The sequence below is a fragment of the Brachyistius frenatus genome, unplaced genomic scaffold, assembly GCF_029030835.1.
Source record: "Brachyistius frenatus isolate BFR_SWC_R1_liver_20210118 unplaced genomic scaffold, ASM2903083v1 Contig_42, whole genome shotgun sequence".
NCBI classification, from domain to species: domain Eukaryota; kingdom Metazoa; phylum Chordata; class Actinopteri; family Embiotocidae; genus Brachyistius; species Brachyistius frenatus.
This window is the reverse complement of record NW_027210641.1, coordinates 2767501-2787748: the sequence shown is the minus strand read 5'-3', so window position 1 is coordinate 2787748 and position 20248 is coordinate 2767501. Positions and strand designations below refer to the sequence as shown.

The window sequence follows — 20248 nt, the reverse complement described above, 5'->3', positions numbered from 1 at the left end:
AATAATGATGGAAAATAGGGTCATGTTTTTGTAAATGTGTTAAAAAAAAAAAAAAAAAGATTGTTACATACTAGTTAAAGTATATATTCGTTTATCATTCTGGTGGATATATGATTCACATGATTGTTCTTACATGAAATTAGTTTTAACATCTAAAAAGCACTTATTTCATTGAATTACAGGATTAATACTTTCCTCTTGATTCACAGTGGAGCATACAGAACACTGTAGACTGGCTGTTCCATCGCTCTTAGGTATGTATAAGCCATTGAGGTGTATTTCAGAACAACAGGTGATATCTAGGCTTCCTCTGTGTACTTTCTATTTGTGAAATCCGCTTTTATCAGAGGTTCAAAGCCTCTGTTTCGCCTCTGACGTAGGTAGAGCACAAAGATAAGGAGAAGCAGCAGGAGACCGATGAAGACTCCCCCCAGAGTGGAGCCCAGCACGAACACAGATGGCCTTGCATTTGCATCTGTGAAGATGAAGTACAGGTGGAGATGTTCGCTGAAACCTTTTTGCAGAAGAAAAGCTAAATATAAATGTCATCTGTTTTGTTGAAATAAGATGTTTTTGTCCCCACAACTTTCTCATCTATGAACTGATCATTTTTTGCTTCATAACTAACTGTGTAGACCTTACTGTGGATTGTAAAAATGAACTCCTCATCTGTGGCAATTTCAAAACACTGATGCATGTAACATTGATACCACTTTCATAAACTCTCTCGTAAACAGGAGCAAGTTATAGATTTAAGTTACAAATCCCCACATTAAACTACAGCATTTTGGTTTTTCTTTGGTTTTGTATAGATAAAAGGTAGATCGGAGAGAAACAATTTCCTGCAGGTATCAATAAAATTCTTCTGATTTGGATTTACAGATTGTACCTTGTACATGTAGTTCGATCTTCATACTTAGCTTACTGTCTGCCTCATATTGGCTGTACACAACAGTGGAATCACTGTTCTCATGTAACTCTCAACATGAAATTGAATCAATGTTTTTCCCAAAATGTTAATCTATTCCTTCTAAAACTACTTTCAATATTTGCTCACCTTCCAGGGCAATTGCATAGGAATATCCCAGCTGCTCAGATGTCACATAGATCTCCTCGTTAGTGATCGGAGGGAAGAAGGGAACCATGTTGTATTCCCTGTTGTGACCGATTGGAGCCATCTCATCTGGGAAGGTGGTGTTGGATGGAGTAAATCTCCTCATCCACTGGTCAAAAATGGCATCAGTGAAAGCATGGAGCACCTACAAGGTAAAAAAAAAAAAAGAACAAAAACAACACAGTGGTTTTAGTAGAAGAAAAAAAACATTTAGGCTACCGTGTCATCTCAGAGGAAACCATCAAATTAAATTCCTACCAGAAAGATGGGGTCATTGGCTGCGGAGTGAGGCAAAGCATTGGTTCCATTGAGCAAGGCGTGGACAAGGTTGTGAAGGTTATTGACTGATTCATCCAGTTCTCCATCTGGCTTGTCGAACCCTTCCAGAGCATTTCTGTGAGTCACAAAGCACAAAATTTGTTAAACCGCAAAGCCTCTAAATTGTGAGAAGAAGTTTGTCAAATGTAAACAACTACCGGTTGCACCAGTTAAATAGCAGTTGTAAATTCACACTGTTGTTAATGTTAAACTGTAGAGTTGTACCTGAAGCTAAAGGAGGAGTTGGTGAAATAAGGAGGGCTGTCGTAGTCCCTGATTCCAAGACAGCTTCTCACATCACTCATGGTTGGCAGAGATGAGTTTTCTCTCTCCATTATCCCTCTCTCAATCAAACCCTCACTGGTGCCATTACAAAGAGTCACCCTGCGATTATATTCATCCAGACTGGAAGTAAAAAAACAAAAAACAGTTACATCTAAAAAGAATTACAGGCTTGCACCTTTCAAGACGCACATTATTGTTTCATTATAACATACAATTACTGAGAATATATTTCCCTCTGATCAATATTTTGTATTGACCTGTTACACACCACCCCCCATCTGGAGAATCTGGACTGGCTACTGATGAATGAGGGGTTGTTTAGGTCTCTGCCCCCCAGCAGAGAGTCGGTGCACACATCACAGTCCTTCTGTCCCGTGGCAAAGTTCCAGTAAGGGATCGCAAAGCTCTCATTGCCAGTCAGTCTCTGCAGGGATAAGACACATATTATTAATATTTACATTAAAATCAGAAATGTTAATTTGGTCAGCAACTAAGGCCGTGGGAAGCTGCCTTGTGCGCTGGGTGCTGAAGTGCCCCCTGGTGGATGAGAGAAGACCTCCATGTCTGCAGCTATAAAAAATAATAATAATAATAATAATAATAATAATAATACAAAAAAATGTAAAAAAAAAATATAAATAAAATAAGTTTTATTTAATGTTTGTTTGTTACATTAGATTTCTAATGATATTTTGATATCATTTTTATAAAAAAATATAAATAAAATAAGTTTTATTTAATGTTTGTTTGTTACATTAGTTTTCTAATGATATTTTGAGTCCAATATTTGGTTAATCGTGTCTCTTTCCAAACTTTCAGTTCAGCAGGAAATGACGTTTAGGGTCGGGCCGGCAGGTGAAGGGTCTGTAGTGACGTAAGCACAACCTGACGAAGGAAACGGTGATGCGAAAGGAATTACCTGTGTGAAGCGATGAAACAGAGCAAAACCTAGTGGATGAAAAATAAACAGCCGACAAAGGGGGGACCGACAGGACACACGATGGTGGACAAGTACCTCGGTGGACTGTTTGGAGGATCCCACCAACAAGAAATGGTGAGTTCATGTACAGCACGTTTCATACACATCTGCAGTTTAAGGTGCTTTCATGAGACATGAGAGGACAGTTGGCCCTCAGAGACATGAGAGGACAGTTATCCCTCAGAGACATGAGAGGACAGTTAGCCCTCAGAGACTCTTGCATGGACAAGTTGCAGATTTGTTTAAGAGGCTGATGTGGCTCAGTTTTTAAGCTAAAGTTGAGTAATAAATGTATATTTAATGTCGTCATCTTCTTCGGCTATTATTTAATGGCACATGGGTTGAGAATTAGAGGCATCAACTGTTTATACTTACATTTTTTGACACATTTTGGTTTTGAACCAAAAAAAACTTAGAATAACCAGAAAAAGTTGGCGGTCGAAAGCGCAATTTTTATGTTCCAATGTTCAATGTCAATAAATGTCTCTTCAATGTCTCTTTAATATGTACAATCAAACTAGAATTTGGCTTATTCTTTAATAGTGGCATAAAATAAACAGTAAAAAGACAATTATATCTAACCAGTAATTTAATACCAATACCGTGTATTCACAATATGCTGTTTAACTGTATGAAAAACATGAAAGCCTGTTAATGTTTGGCATAATCAAAAAAGTACCTTTGTCATGCTGCCCACTTTCCCACCATTAGCAACAACAACAACAACAACAACAACAAAAATTAATTGTATTAATAGCCTTTTTCTGGAAAATGACACATACCTGGAGCTCTCTCTCCAAGCTCATAAGGTGATATCTGTGCCAGGTAATGAATGCTGGACCTTTGTGGGAGAAATCAATGGCTCTGAACGGACGACCTGGACCTGCAGAAAAATAAAGCTTGATTAAGGCTACATGTAAACAATATATTAATACTTTTTAACTTATGGAAGAGTAATGAAATTGCTCTTAAAGTCACATGAAAAATCACTAACATTGTAAGCAGTCCAAAACAGTTTGAACTCACTGCTAAAAAAAAAAAATTAAACACGATCAGCTCATGTTATTGTTAAATACTCAATATTCTGAGTTCATTTTGATAAATGGGGATTTATTAAAAGTGTTGATTATGTCCCTATTTTATTCCAGATATTTCCATTTCTCCAACATAATCAGAATAAACAACCCAAACTAAACAATTCTAATGATCTTATATCAAAATAGGATCATACTGATTTACCAAGAAGAGTGTCTCTGACTGAGTAGTAATGCTGCCAGACGAATAAGTCATAGATGGAGATGTTGACAATCTGTGGTTCGGTTCCGTTTGGTCCCAGAAGTCCCAGCCAGTGCTGGGTGGCTATGACGTAGTCTGGGTGGATGGTGGTCTTCGCCAGATCTAAAACATTCAGGAACTCCTGGAGCTCGTCGGGGGTCAGGGAGTGGATGTTCTTTCGCACCACAAGAGCTTTTCTCTGGTCACAGTTTGGTCCGGTCCAGCCGAACTTACACAGACCACAGTTATGACCTGCAAAGTTACCTGCAGCAAAAAGACCACGCTGAATGTCAAATTATAGGGAATTAGGTCCCGCTTCAACGTAACGGGTAGTTCAATCTCCGCCGTTTACTGACACGGCGTCTACATGAAACTGTACAGCACTCACCAGCACATCTGCACGTCTGATTGAAGAATTTGATCGGCCACCTCTCTCGGTCGTCAACGTTTCTCAGTCTATATGGTCCTCCCCAGGGTTTGGTGTCGACTCGAACCGCAGCGCAGCTTCCTCTCCCGGACAGGGAGCCGCACACGTTGGCGGGATCTGAACCCAGAGCAGGGCAGCACAGCTTGGACCGGATTCCCTCCACCGTGCAGCACTCTCGGGGGAACTGAGCCTCTGCGTGGTCGGGACAGACGAGTAAACAAAGAAGACCGAGAGCCGCCGCAATCATCATATTTCACCCGTTAGTTTCCTCCAGTCTGTGGTGACAAATCAGTTTGTAAATCAAATCTCAGCCGTAGTACGGTCAATTAGTTCCCCCAGAAGAGTGTGGAATCTCTCTCTGCTACGGTCCCCTGTTGTGTATCTTCAAATTAGATTCAGTGATAGTTATAACATCTGTGGAAACAACACTTAAAGCCAAATCATGTTGTGTTCCAGCTGGTTACATGCACATTAAGAAAGCCTGCAATTTCTGCTCTTGGTTTTGTAGAGGAGGATTAAGACATTGGTCTTGTGATGATCAGCTGATGGTTGAACTGTGGGCTGCACTGTGATCTGGATGCATATGAAGCAACTGCCTGAAGGGACTATTAATGCTCACATGGACATTTTTTACCAAAAGACAAAATTGTGATAAGTTAATTGTTGAGTCATTCTCTCACATATTTTAATAAAACTCAGGAAAAAAAAATTCAGCTTGAGATTATGTAATTTAATGGGAGACCAATCACTTTAATCCAACCACAAATGTTTAGACTTTCTTTGGAGCTTGTTAGTACAAGTCTATTTGCATCTTTTTTGCTTTTCACGTTGCTTTAATACTTTGCAGTACATACTGTACAAGAACAGAAGCTGTAGACATACTGACCAAGTTTAAAAGAACATGTTTGTTTTTCTTTCCCTAGCAACAATGGTGTATGTCTGAGAATTAACAATAGAGGGAAAATAAATCTGAAATCATTTAAGCGATGGTACGTTGTCTGATTAACTGGAAGAAGTACTCGTGTTTTACTTAAGTGAAGGTAGCAATACAGCAGTGTAGAAATACAAGTAAAAGTCCTACATTCAAAATATTGAAGTTAATCCAAAGTAAAAGTGTGTACATTAATGTGTACATAACTGTAATGTTGCTTCTGGTGAAGTGTAATTCATGTATATACTGCTTGGTAGTGTAAAGTGAAGTTCTGGAGATCAATAAAGTTTTATCTTAACCTGTAATAATAAATTAACAATAATTTGATGATTGTATTTTATCAATCAATCAATCAATCAGTCTATCAAAATGTATTTGTATAGCACATTTTAAAACACAACAAAGGTTGCCCAAAGTGCTGCACATTAACAAACAGTCATGCATTCGAGAAGACTGGATTAATAAAAATAAGTAACATTAAAATCAAGACAAACTAACACAAATCACACAAAAGTGCCAAGTTAAGGTCGGTCGGCATTTTTGTTCTATGAACAACTAAAAACTGTTGTTGGAGAGACCTGAGTGAGCGCGGTGGGGTATCGGGCTGCAGCAGGTCGAACAGATAGGCTGGGGCGGATTCATTTAAACACTTAAAAACAAACATTACAATTTTAAAATGAATTCTGTACTGGACTGGTAGCCAATGAATGGATTTTAAGATCGGTGAAATATGTCCACGCCTGCGTGTACCAGTTAAAAGAGTTCTGCACCAACTGAAGGCGTGATAAAAGATTTTTGCTGATTCCAGCATACAAAGATTTACAATAGTCCAACCTAGAAGAGATAAAAGCATGAATAACTTTCTCCAGGTCTTTCGCGGAGAGAAAGGAGTTGACCTTAGCTAAAGTTCTCAGCTGAAACACTTTGACTTAACGGACTTAACTTGGAGATCCAGTGTAAAAGATGAGTAGTGAGGGAAGTTCTCAATTAAATATAGTAAACTTGAAGTATGATATTTGTCTGTAGTGTCAGACAAGTACAAAGTAGCAGGAAATGTCATAAAGTGAATGCACCAATAAATCGTAGTAAACGTGTCATGTCACTTTCCATCCCACCTCCAGTGCATCTGTTAAACAATAAACATCTTTATCTTATCCTTATCATAATCATAATCATAATCATAGCAAATGTGCGACAACAGCCAAACAGTTGAATGAGACAGGATGTGTTGTTGTTCGTAACGGCTGGTTCACAGTATTGGAAACAATATGCTGTTTGTTGTAAACTTCTTGCAGGCTAATAAATACTTGTATGATCCTCTTCAAAACAGAGTTGAATGATTCCTAGAAAGTATTCAAACCACAAAAAGACCCTGAAGGCCAAAGAAGCCCTCCTGTGACCCAGCTGCATCAAAGAGTTCTTTTAAACAACTGAGTGGATGATGTTGAGGTTTCATGACTGCGTTTCATGTGACCATTGTATCCTATTCAACATCAGTGGAGGAGGAAGTATTCAGCTCCTTACCTTGAGTACAAATACCACACTGAACATATTCCACTACCAAGTCCTGCATTTAAACCTTATACTTAAGTAAAAAAATATGTATTTAAATAATCAAAAGGAAAAGTACATACTATGCAGTAAATTATCCATGTTAGTGTTAAACTTATATAATTTATTGGATTCATTTTACTGCTGCATTAATTTGCAATTTCCGTTGTAGTTACTTAAGGTTTTGCTAATTGCAGCTACTCAATATGCTGTTTGGTAGTTTGATCTAATGTATTATAATTTATAAGTTCATCATATGCTTGTGGTTTTGCAGTTCTGTAAGAACCAAATATTTCTACAACAAGCTCAGCTTTGTGAGAAAATAATGCAATTTCCAGTTAATTCAAAAGGGTTTCAAATAGGTCATTTAGCTACAGAAGTGTAAGAATATCTTTCAGCCCATAAAGGAACATCTAATTCTTTAATTTATTAGAACAATTCAAAATCCACACTTGTGGAGATGCATGGTTTTCACTGGACAGGAAAAGTGTAAAATTGTATTCTTAAAGTAACTAGTACGTTTTCAGACAAATGTGGAGTAAAAAATGATTTATTTAGTGTTTTCCTCTGAATTATCTGCTTTTTCTTTAGTTTACACCCTCTGACAAATTAATTTACTTAAGTTGACTTATTAAAATTGAAGGTAATGAGGAAACTCATCCTGTTTCTTTTGCCATTTGGTTTCCAACACTTAAACCACACAAATCCATCACTACACGCACGTTGACATTTTCACGTGGTTGCACTCGTGACTGAAAAACAGGATAATCACCTTCTCAGGCAGGTCGCCGACAGTGAAGCTATCATACGGGCTACTCTTTTCATATGGACCTGATTTCTTTTCTTACTGCCTTTTAAGAAATAAATGTGATTCATTCTGACTTTTCTGAAGGAAACACGTAGTCAGACGTTGAACTTCAGCCATGAAAGATGCTTTATAATGAGTGAAACCTATGATCCTTAAATCTGCCTGACCCGTACTGATGCATTCCTGTGGCCGGTCATGTGACTGCTGACGGTTTAATAAGTACATGTATAATTTAATGTTAAAGGCAGGCGGTTTTCCACCAACACTGAAGAGAACATTGTGAAATTTTTCACATAGTTAATAGATTTAAAATTGTACAAGCCACACATCACAAGATTAAAGATGGGACAAGATGGTCTTTATGTTTGTTCAGTTTCAGCTACTGAAAAGAAACACATTTCTGCAAACACATTTGTGATTTGTTAGTGAGACAAAATCTACATTTAACATTTTAAAATGTCTGCCTAAGTCCCCTTTAAAAATGTTAATATTAACAATTGGACTGACTTTTAAAGAGATTATCACATTTCTGGAAAAGTTTTAAAATTGATGCTCTGTAGTCAAAATAGGTCAAAGAGAAGTAAGATAAACATGAAAGTGTATAGAGCAGACATAAACATGGCTCCATGAGAAACGTGTGACCACGGAGTCCTTTGCACCACAGGCCCGGTGAGGTTCACTGCACTCAACAGGATTAGTGAGCAGAATTCCTGGAAGTCTAGAGGAATTTTTCTGTTGAAATGATTTCACATTAATTTCAGCAAATATGTGCGCACGCGTGTAGATCATCATAGTCACGGTTTGTCAGGAAATGGGATGTAGTGCCTATAAAAAGCATGATTTCTGACACACCAATAGACTAGTTTAAATTTAATCACAGAAAAGATAAGATACAAGTCTACATCGTGAAAACAAATCTAGAGATTTAAAACACAAATTTAGGAAACAAGAAAAAAAAAGTGACTTTGTAAATATATTTTAGTCAGAAGAGACTTAATTGAAACAGTTCCTTAAAGAGTAATTCATTTAATTTGTTTGAGATAGTGTGTACTTGAGGGAAAGTTAAAGAAATATGTGAGGAGCCTTTGTGATTCGAGTTTAACCCCCAATTGTGATGAAGTATCTGAAGAGATCTGAAAGGATTGAATTAGGAGCAGGATATCTGATGAGCCCAGTGAAGGGACGCTGGTTCTGATGTAAACTGGAGGTGAACGGGGTTGAAGGCATCGATGTGGTTCGCATCCATCTGACATTGAAATGACAGCCGTCAGCAGTTTTAACGTTTGACAGCAGCTAAACGGTTAAACTCACAGAGGTCGTGGCTAAATGTTATTGGTGTATCTCCCTCAGTGAATGAGTTGGAAATGAAAAAGGAGAATAGAGTAGAGATAAAGATGATCTAATATAAAATTACATGGGTATTTGTGAGCACGTCTTCCAAGGTCAAAAGTTACAGAAGATTTATTCCTAAGATTTCAACGAATCTACACAGAGATGACAAGCTGATATTTTTTCCTTATCTTTGTCGTAGCTACATTTCAAATCACTTAAAACTACAACTTACAAACATTACGAAATCGGCTATTTTTTTAAAATATAAATCTAACCGTCCAAACACGTTTTTTTTTTTTTACATTATTCACTTGTTTTGAGAATTTAAGATTCTTTGCACTCAGTTTTGCATTTAAGTCATATTTAAAAAGGTAATGGAAGAAAAAATCCTATAATTCTGACCTGAAACCAACTTAAAACTGCATTGTGATACTCAAAAGGATTAACAGTGTTAAATTCTCTCAGCAGAATGATTTGCATCTCTCAGATATTTTAAATCTGTTTGAACTACAGCTATTTCGAATGTCTCCTGAGCAAATGGACTTCCTCAAAATGTGTAAATAAAAAGAATCCATTATTCCTGCTGAAACACAGGATGGTGCCAGAGAGCCATCGAGAAATAGGCAATATAATGGCATGTAAGACATGGCTGTGAGAGTGCAATTATTTCTAATAAAAAAAATATATTGCGTCTTGCTTATAAACAAACAAAAAATCCTATAAATGCAAAAGGATTCATGCCAATATCTTCCTTAATCTACCTTTCTTGGAAAGAAAGGTAGATTAATAAAGAAGAAAGAAAAACTGATTTACATATTACTTAGTTAAAGCTTATTGCATCTGTTAACTGTCATTTGTTTTTGTTTTTTATATGGATATTTGAGCTTTCAGGTTCAACATGTGCGTAATAGCTCATAATACATCTTTGAAGCACAGTATAATGAAACCATTCTGTAAAACGTCTTTCATAGAGAATTAGACAGATGAAGGTGAAATTAACCATTTGGATGGAGAAAGGCATCCATCCATTTTCTTGACAGACGAGTGAATATTGCACTCAACACCTTACCCACTCTGCATACGTTTTATAGGAATACGTGTATGCTAAATAATAGAGGGCTTTTTACGTTTTTAATTGAGGCCACTTCAGTTACATTTGCAGAGAATAAAGCTCAGTGCTGTAGAAACAGGTGAAAAGCAACTCATTTAAATGGTTTTCGCTTGTTTGTATTTGTATGTGTAGCGTGAGCAGCTACTCAACAACCCCCCACTTAGCTTTTCCAGATTTCTCCTTCATGTTCATATTAGTCTTAAATCGGCCCACACAAGATTTTACTCTGCACATAAACATAAAAACTGAAGGACAACGGACAGTCGATGATGTAAACCTTGATGTGGTTCAGTCATTGGTTCCAACAAACCTCACAAATATAAAAAGTATTATTATAAACCACCAGATGGGATGAAATTAATACGATGATTATCAGATTTCAAATCAAAAGGTTCCTGAAGTTCACTTAAGAAAATAGTTATTTATTTAAGGAAATATAACACAGGTGACGTGGTGGCCTGTAAATTACATATCTCGAAGTATGACCTCTAGTGACAAATACCTTGAATCAATGTTTGCAAATATTTAGATACTGAGATTAAACTTTAAATATATGATCCTATTTCAAAACAGCACGTTATTAAAAACATGTCCAAATTTACATCCCACTCTGGTACCGAATATATTTCTATTAGAAAATATCACTGTATTGTCCAAATTATCTCACTTCTGCACAGTTATAACAAACTTCCAAATGTTGTATTCTCAAACCGTTATCAATAACAACTCATATCTCCTTCTAGTTTCACATTTATTTATTTATTTTTTACTGTTTTCTAATATGCTGTTGATTTCTTTTTTTTTATTTAAAAAAAAATAATTCTAGGTGGGACAATTTTTCATGCGTGACATTTTGTTCTTTCTTTTCACGAGGAAAATGACCAAATATAGGCCTTATAATGTACACAATGCAAACATTAGCAGTAGTTGTGCTGTGATGGTGTTTATATGACGGTGTAAGAGGAAGATGAGCTATACATGCAGTGTCTGTAGACAATAGCAGGGGGGCAGTGTTGCTGTTTCTGGTGGCCTCGGTTCACTGGAATGACTGGCCCTAACAGTTTGCATTTCCTTCGGGATGCTCCACCAAATATGCCATGAAATAGTCTAGGATTGGACATCTTTGTACTTTAACTGTCACCATTTCAAATCTCAACCATGCCAAGGACTGACTGACAGTATATACAGTGGACTGGGTGGTATGCAGTCATACGAAATGAGTAGCCTGCATAGAGTTTTAATCCTCTTTAAGACTCCTATCCATCTCCAAATTAATATCTAGGGGCCACATATCCCCCTGCACTAGTTTGTACTTGTATAACCCACTTCTCTTGCGAACTGATCAAATTATCCACTGGAAAATACGATTAATAGTTATGCTGCAAAACATGCTTCAGGTCAATTTTTTGGGAAGATTCTGATGATATAGTCATTATGCTATTAAACCAATTCAAGGACAAGCAGCATGAAGAACTGTGTTGTAGATTAATTGCCATTAAAGGTCAACATGCGTTCAAATTGATGCAGATCCTATCCATTTTCATCTGCATGAAGTGCACAGTATATGGGAAACCTATAATGCTCATTACATGCGTTTAAATGGCTCCGTCCTAATTACTAATCAGTCTCTTGTACCATTAGAGATGGAAATTAGAACTACAAAATAGACCTCTGGGCATCATTCACTCCGAATATATTAGAGTTCCCCCTTTATATTTGAGATGACATTTTGAAAATGAAAACCTGCAACTTTTAAAACTTCTTCAAATATTACAGCGGAGTCTCTTTTCTATGACTTAAGCTAAAATATCAGCTTGTGTGTAACACTAAAGAGCAATTGTTTGTGAATATAACAGAGTAGTGTGAAGTATTTGTGTTCGACTGGCTTCTAAAAAACAAAACTATACTGTTTATTTTGCTATGCCCCAATCAGAATATTGGCTAGACCCTTCAGTGATTCTTTCTTCAGTGATTCCCGCCCACCTCTCTGGCAGCTTACCGATTTACATTTGAGCATAATGCAAGCATTAGAGGAGGCACAAGGCAGCCCTGATAAGTTACAAAGTGCTCCAGGGGTAAACCTCGTAAGAGAGGGTTTGGAGTTATTTACAGCGTTCAAATCCTTCAAAAATTCATGTCTGGAGGATGAGATTGGTTTTGCAGTTGATGCTTTGCACACAAAGCAAACACAATGCACATGGAGGGTGTTTAGCTGTAAATGACCAGATGACATTAATTCTAATTGACTGATCTCATCCCATGGTTAGGACCAGTGTGTGTGATATTGCTCAGGACACAAGGGTCCTGTCAAGGCACAATGTTGCACACAAAGCAGAAAAACAGAAGCACTAAGATTGGCTTAAGAGCTGAGGAACACAGAGGACTAAAAATGATTTTTTTTTTTTAAATGCAATTTAATTTTCAATGAAGCAATACTTACTAGTTGTATGGCATTTTCTATTCAAAGATATGTTTGGATTGTGCAGTTTTCATAATAAGAGTGGTAAAAAATTGCAAAGCCATTACAAAAGGAGTTTAAAGCCAATGGAATTCCTTCTTATCAGAAATGCTTTCTGTACAGTTGTTCCATTTGAAATGCATTTAATTGCAAATAGAAAAGAAGAGAGAGAAAGCCAACAATGCGAGAGGCTGAAGCATTTTTCTCATCTTCTTTGAGTGAGCGTATTCAAATCTAAGCGGGCAGACAATGAAGGAAAGGAATCGTGCTCTGAATAGCCTCTCTCTCTCCTTTTCATTCCCAGGCCAATCCACAGCCTCCTTCTTCTCTGCTGTTTAGGGGCGGGGCTTCCCACTCGCAGCTCAAACTTCCTCGCCACTGTAGAACAACACATCCCCTCGATACCATAATAGTAGCACACATGTAATCACTATTCATCGTGTGGCAGCCTGGGATCCTCCGTGAATATCGTCTCTGGCCATCTTCACGACGTGCTGGTAGTCCATGTTGTGCTTTAACAGAGCTGTTCACCCACTTGTTTGACAAGGATGCTGCTCCTCACTTGCATCAGGCTTTGCCAGGGCCCTTCCTCTAAAGCCATGGCCAAGTCCTGAACCGGGGATCCCTCTCCCCGCTTGTTCCGCTGATGGGGGGGGGGGCTATCAGGGGATCATGGGCCACAAAGTGCTTGAAGCCTGTGCCTTTGTTGGGGCAAGCCTGTAGAGAACACCCCCAGCAGATATGCTGACAGTCTCGTGGGAGCAAGAGAAGAAGTTGAAGCAAGAAAGTGCACCCTTCAAACTTTCCAGTGCAGTGCTAGGAATTCTATTTTTTCTCAACAAAGATTTATACATATTTATACAAGCCCAAATACTGATAGGAAGGTGGTAGGAAAAAAAAATCTTGGAATTGCAGAGGTAAACTATATGTAAATGCCATAAAGTAATAGACTTGTAGTGCAAATCACACCATTTTATCTTTAATTTTGCTTTCGTACCCTCCCCACTCCCCCCCATCCTCTTTCCTCTGGCTTAAAGGTGCATCAGAGATATGCATTTAAGCATATTCAGAACACGGGGCGTGAAATTAAATGTGTGGCAGAGTGAGAAAAATATACAGACGCTGGAGATGCCTTAAAAATAGTCATTTATGCAGATGGAGAGGAGTGAAATCATTTGCAATGGGATGACCCTCTCTCCAAGCATTTCTCCCCTCACTGTTCTTCCCTAATCTCGCACTGTATCTTCATTTTTCATTGAACTCGCCAGTTTGCTGCTAAGCAGCCTTGTAGATAAGGCAAAGTGCTAAAAGGAGACGACAGAAGGAGCTCAGTGGGCCCGTTTCTATTGCACTTTCACCCAAGGCAATGGGCAGAATTTAACGGATTCCTTCCAACATATGTTTTTGCCAGATAAGTAAACAGTGTGTGTCGGAAATGAAAAAAAAGCATTTGCAATTTAATGACATTACAGCTCCCAGCTTAGCCCGCCGTGCTGCGAGGCGAGGAGCAGAGAAAGGGGAGAGCGGAAGAATGGAACCGGGTGTCATCAATGTTTTTTTTTTTTTTTTCTTTTCCCTTGCAAGAAGCAGCACTGAATTCTTCTTATTCTTTTCAAACCCCTTCTCTTCTCCATCCCTTCCTGCTATTTTGTTCTCCTGCCCATAGTTTCCTCGCCTTTGTCGGAATGAAATTATCTATTATTTTATTCTGAAAACTTGCCATCCCCTACCATGCCACCCTCTTCAACATCTGATTCTCTCAGATTTTCTGAGCTAAAACACATCTGCCCTGTGTGGCCATGGGTGCTTCCCCCCCCTCCCCCCCCCTTCCCTCCCCTTCCCCTCCTTTGTCTGGCTTCATCAAAGTGCAATAGATGCTTGGCACAATAAAGAAGAGCAAGCCTCCATGTTGTCATGATGTTCAGACCTAAAGTGAGGAGCAGTGATGACTTGGAGAGAATCACCTCAGCAGAGCATATTCCAGCGGCGGTAAACGATCCATCTCGGGGCAGTAAACGATCCATCGGTTTAAAACTGTGATTTTTTTTTTTTAATTTTTTTTTCCTCTTTTATCCCTACTGGCTGTCAGACAGCTGCCTTATTATAGAAGGCTAATTGTGCAGGAAAGCAGATTATGAGAGTGGTAGGATGTACTCCTTGACCATGTGCTAATGTGATGACAAGTTTGGGGACCCTCTAAGCAAAAGGCGTCGCACGCCAGGGCACTTTTGGCACTGGCTATAATCTGCCTTTGGTATTAACTCAGCAAACCGGCTTGTTTGAGTATGGATCAATCGCTCGCTCATTATTTTTACAAGAAAGCTTTATATTCAAGGCGCTTTCCTGGTGTTGATCTCTCATTAACCATGCTATGTAAATGCACTGGCAATCCCTGTGTAAGGGATACGTCACCCCAGGGCCCAGGCTTGCAGAAGCATGTTAAGGAGAAGAAGGGGCAGGAAATTTGGGTCAGTTGCCTTCGCCAAAACTTGAATTTCAGGTTTTCCTTAAAGCCCCCCTGCTCAGCTTTTCTCTTTTAATGTGTTTTTGTTTGGTGATGTTATGTTTTAAATGTCAGCCCTGGAGCTGTCCAGCAATTTGGTACGCACAAAAAGCCCTGTCTCAGTATTGCTTCCAAGTCTTCATGTTACCTCTGCAATCGCTGCTGGCTGCAACATTACACACACTCCATTCACTCGTGGTCTTTTATCACCTCCGAGTGTATTGACTGTACAGGTAAAAGGTTAGATAGGGTCAGAATGAGCTGATAATATTACAGGACAAACAGCAACGCCTGATTCATTGTGTTGAGTGTCGATATGCGAGTTGTTAGCTCCCTGCGTCTAAACTAACTTGGTTATCTGAGCAGAAAGGACCTGACATATGACACTGGATCTTGAATCTGCATGAATTGAATTAGCTGTCAGGATACATTGTGCATCAAATTAAGGTGGGGAAATATTTCAACTTGTTTACTTGTTTCTTACATACAAACATCCAACAATTCATGGTGCTCAGACATCTGTTTGCCTGACAAGAGATCACGAGGCACGTGGTGCGAGAAATGGAGAATTCTGCCATATTTGGCTTCACTGTGCGCTGGCATGGTGAATGACGCAACAGGAAAGCGAACCTGACAGCACCAGGCATCGGCTCGGCGTTTCTTTAGCGCCCTACATACATAAATCTGTTATTATTGCTCTGTGTCAGCTATGTATATTTTTACACCTGTCTGCGCCCATATCAAAGTGTAGAGGCTCGGTTTTAGACATTCAACTTCATTTGTGTCTGCTCTAAGAGTTTATATGTGGAAGAGGAAAATACGCTGCTATTCCAAGGTTTCATTCTATGTTGAAAAGTCCTGTCAAAGACCACTGTTCCACTTGACCCATTTTATTTTTCATACAAACCTCTCCAGTGTGCTTGAACTAACATCCTGAAAGTTCCAGACTTTTCCATGGATCTGCCATGTGTTATTTATCTATTCCGTATACTTTTAATTGCTATTAGTAACATCGCTATTTACTTTGTAGAGGAAGAGGCTGAATAAACTTCTGTATCTTACATGTGGAATTGCAAGGAAAGATATTTAGAGAGCTCCTAGCCTTGTATCATTTTGTTAGCAGCACAGCGCGAGTGAAGGCCAGACTTCTGATTGCTTTCCCTGTTTCACGTCCTTTTATAGATCCCTTTTATTCCTGCACACAAGCAAACAAAGCAAGTATAAATACTCTGTCCAAAAGCCATTACCTTCAATGTAACTTCTTTTTTTTTTTTTCTTTTTTTTTTGCAGTAAGAAAGAACATGGAAAATTTCCACAACACATTTTGACTAGGCACAGCATGTTGGTGTGGCTAAAGAGTACGAGGTGTCTGAAGGACCCCTGCATGTGATGGCTGGTAGGACCATACATAATAGATTTGTTCTGAGGACCTTCACATTACTTCCCAATTAAGGTATGAAGTCATGCTCCTTCATCAGTAGAACTAATGGCACGTTTCATGAAGCAGACATGTTTTGAGATTCGCAAGCATTGGATTTTCTGCTGAATATGATAAGGTGCCCACGCAAATTATTGCTTTACTGTCATCAAGGTGCATACACTTGCGTTCTTTATATCATCATTACTAAGGCATCTATAGGGTTGTTCCAGTGCATTTACACCAATGGGGTAAAAGAAAAAAAGAAAAAAAATCAAACTGCAGCCATAAACATGAGATCAGTGTTAACTCAATGGAACAAGTGCTACACGTGACGCTGTCAAACTCGATGAAATGAACAGCTTTCACTGTTTGGACTGTAGTTTCTGACAATATATTTTGAAGAGAAAAGTAGTGCAAGCAGAATGACAAAATCCAAAGTTTCCATCAACTGAACACATTCTTCAGGATCCCAACATTTCAGTACACAAAGATTAGTTCTGGAGCGACGTATCATTTGGCAATGATCTATTTTGCCACTCTTAATTACAACAAGTCTGCAGAATTTAACTGCTAAACCACGATATCACAATACAGGGTATGAATCCCAAATCAAGCTTCGCACACCATAATCCTTTTAAAATGTAATAAATAATCCCTGTGCATTAATGTTGGCAATATTTCATTTTAATAAGTTCTTGTAAAATCGAGAGGGATGGGGGGTGGGAGGGGGCGGGGGGGTTGATGGCATTACAGCTCACTCACTTCAAGTGGGGTTGTGAGTGTGCAGGAGGAAATCATTCCTTCTCATTAAAGGTGCAATCTTCGAGCCCCCCAGATCTTTGTTGTAATAACTGGGGGAAATAATCTCTTTTATTGATAGGCACATGTAGCAGAGAGTATGCCAACTGACAGGTACTTATCTTTTGCCTGTGTCCTGTGTTATAGAAAGATATAATTCTTTGTGACTGCTCCTCGGGGCATCAGCTCTTCAACTTCATTATTTCTACTTATGATAGATATATTTTTCCCTTGAAAACCTGAGAATTAATACGAGAGCCAGCAATCTCAGCCAGCGGTCATTTGGAAATGGAACAAAAAATGTCACGTCAGTTTAAAGAACATTTGTTAAGGCTGCTCGCTGACATTATTCTAATTTATTGATGGATTCATAGAATAATCCTATGCCTCGTGTTTTGGGTTATTAACTTAATGATTTCAGTGACTACCTGGCAGCTAGAGGATCTTTTGAAAAAGTCTAATCTTGTCAAAAAATGTGATTGTGTCACCCCAAAACATTTGCAATTCTTTCTTACCCTCAAGTTCATATATGTGTGCTTGTATATACCAAATTTGTATATTTTCAAAACAACCTTTGTAGTGTCTGAACATGATTTGTAAAATAATGTTCCCTCTTATAATACTGAATATGGATATAAAGTCATTAGTGCAGTAAGTTCCTTTAGACAGCAGTGGGAGCTTTAGAGTCACACAATCTGCCAAGAGGAGAGTCTGTTTCTCACTTTGAATATTTCCTTCCGTTTTCGAAGACACTCGGAAACAACAGACACTCTCGTGTTGGTCTTTGCAGTACGTCCCACAATTGTTTCCTACTATGAGTTCAGAAAGACTATTTAGAGACGAAGGTTGCACCTCTGAATTCTTCAGGATTTTAGGAGGGGTCGGGGTGTGTGCATTGTGCACTTATTTCACTTCACAATAAACAATCTAATGAGAAATGTTAACCTTTGTGTTTTGTTGATGTTTGCTTCTCTTCTTCTTTGTTTGGGCTCCCTCCGGTTCACTTTCTGTATGTATTAAATAATATGAAACGTAGCAGAAATCAATATTTATTTTCCTTCAAATATGTTTCTTTTTATTTTTTTCCCTTTGACATTTCAAATTATTATTGACTGTAGACAAGTGCAGAGTGATAACTCTTTCTTTTGCCACAAAACGTTACACTCCATGTGGGCAACAACATATTGCAGCACAGTTATTATGTGAAACAGGAAAATATTTCCCGGTGCAGGCTATCAAGAAATTATTATTCAAATTATTCAATTAATTTCATGTATTCAGATTTGTGTGAAATCGTGTATTTATAATATTTTCCTTTGTTCCCTTAAAAAAAAAGGTCCTTTGCTGACAAGGAGATTAGTATGTCGTCCTAGTAATTTATCACTTAGTTACCGGACTTATATTGAGGGTTTAACTGTGTCAGACCTCTTATAAAACTCCAGTAACAGAAATTCAAATGTACTGCTGAATGACTACGTTGGTGAATGCTCTCATTTGGGGTCAGGGAAGGGTAGTGGTGCACAAAACGAGCAGATATCAAGCACATGAAAATATTTTTGTATTTCAGTTGGTTCTGTGAGAACCCAAATAAAACGTCCTTCTTGTTTTCTAAAGCGTGCTTTTGGTAGAAATTCTTAGAAATAAAAATGAAACTGGGCATTGAGCTGATGATGCCTCATTTGTTTTGGAGCTGTTGGGATGTCTTTAAGACCCCAAACAGAATAAAAGGGTTAAAAAATCTGAAGGCACAAAATGGTCTATTTTTCTCATCAGCAATGAGGCTGGTCTTTCCACACCGGGAAATATCAAAATATGATTAAATCAGATTCAGTTGGGGTATAAAAATTAAAGATGTATCTTTATTTATTTTTTACAGATAAAAAAGGTGCCCTAAAATGAATGATAACATGTTGCCATAACTACAAGTGGTGCTATGATACTGCTGCTCTAGTAATATTTTTGAAAACAGTAGTGTCTGGTCGACACCGAGTGCAGCTCACTCGTCTTACCTACAAAACTCATGATCACCTCAACCCGCCCCCCCCTCACAGACAGACACACACACACACACACACACACACACACACACACACACACACACACACACACACACACACACACACACACACACACACACACACACACACACACAATTGCCCCCAACCTAATTCAAGCATTCCCTCTCTGAACTCCAGCAGGGGTCCATCGACTTATTGCATTATGTACTATTAAACAAACTTGGACTTCTTAAAAGCAGAGTCAGACTTCAGAGGCTGTGTGGCATGTTTATAGGGATGGACTGTACAGTACACAGAGATTTCTCATTTCTCTCGGTGACCTTGGGCACAGTGACATGTACGGTTTTGAGGCTTTGATTTGCCATGTTGAGGTGTTGCGGAAAAGGTGCAATGCAAGATAATTTTGGGCATTTTTTCCCTCCTGGGAGCATAGAGAAGTAAGAAATACAGCAGTTCATACTCTGGAGATTACAGGCAATGTGACACACAGCCTTCATAAACATTCTTGACCCAACCTGATGATGGAGATATTGCTTCAGGAGAGACTTTTCACACTTTGATTTGCCCAAAATGAGATGGGGAAGTCAGTGATCAGACTCTTTGAGGTTCCTCGCAGAGCAGCCAGCACTCCCTGTATATCTCCCAGCATTGCACACAGCACACGCATGCTATGACAAACAGGTGAGCAAGAAGCAGACTCCCGCAAACAAATTGAGAAAATATCCTCAAACAGACGATATTGATGTATTATTCATGTTAGAAAAAAATACTAAAATGATCCATCTCAGGCCATTGAAGCCAGGTGATAATCCACATGCTCGTGGGGCAGCCCTTGGCGAATTAGAGATGAGCAAACCATTGTACGTCCCTCTAAGGTCAACATGGTTGAACCGGTGATACATATGTATGTTAATTTGCCT

General features: G+C 38.6%; 1 protein-coding gene across 1 annotated transcript; it reads right to left on the bottom strand.

Moving 5' to 3' along the window:
• Positions 1–14: 14 nt before the first annotated feature.
• Positions 15–4681, bottom strand: dct (dopachrome tautomerase). Its single transcript, XM_069702424.1, has 8 exons — positions 4360–4681; positions 3936–4235; positions 3479–3579; positions 1975–2141; positions 1658–1837; positions 1373–1508; positions 1058–1259; positions 15–475 (listed from the first exon to the last, which is right to left on the bottom strand). The coding sequence occupies exons 1-8, from the start codon at positions 4646–4648 to the stop codon at positions 300–302; spliced, it is 1551 nt and encodes a 516-aa protein (XP_069558525.1). The 5' UTR covers positions 4649–4681; the 3' UTR covers positions 15–299.
• Positions 4682–20248: the final 15567 nt, after the last annotated feature.

Coding starts and splice junctions, on each gene's coding strand:
- dct (XM_069702424.1), bottom strand. CDS start 4,648: ATGATGATTGCGGCGGCTCTCGGTCTTCTTTGTTTACTCGTCTGTCCC. Junction 4,236..4,359: donor TCAGACGTGCAGATGTGCTG/GTGAGTGCTGTA, acceptor TTTTTGCTGCAG/GTAACTTTGCAGGTCATAAC. Junction 2,142..3,478: donor GCTTGGAGAGAGAGCTCCAG/GTATGTGTCATT, acceptor TTATCCCTGCAG/AGACTGACTGGCAATGAGAG.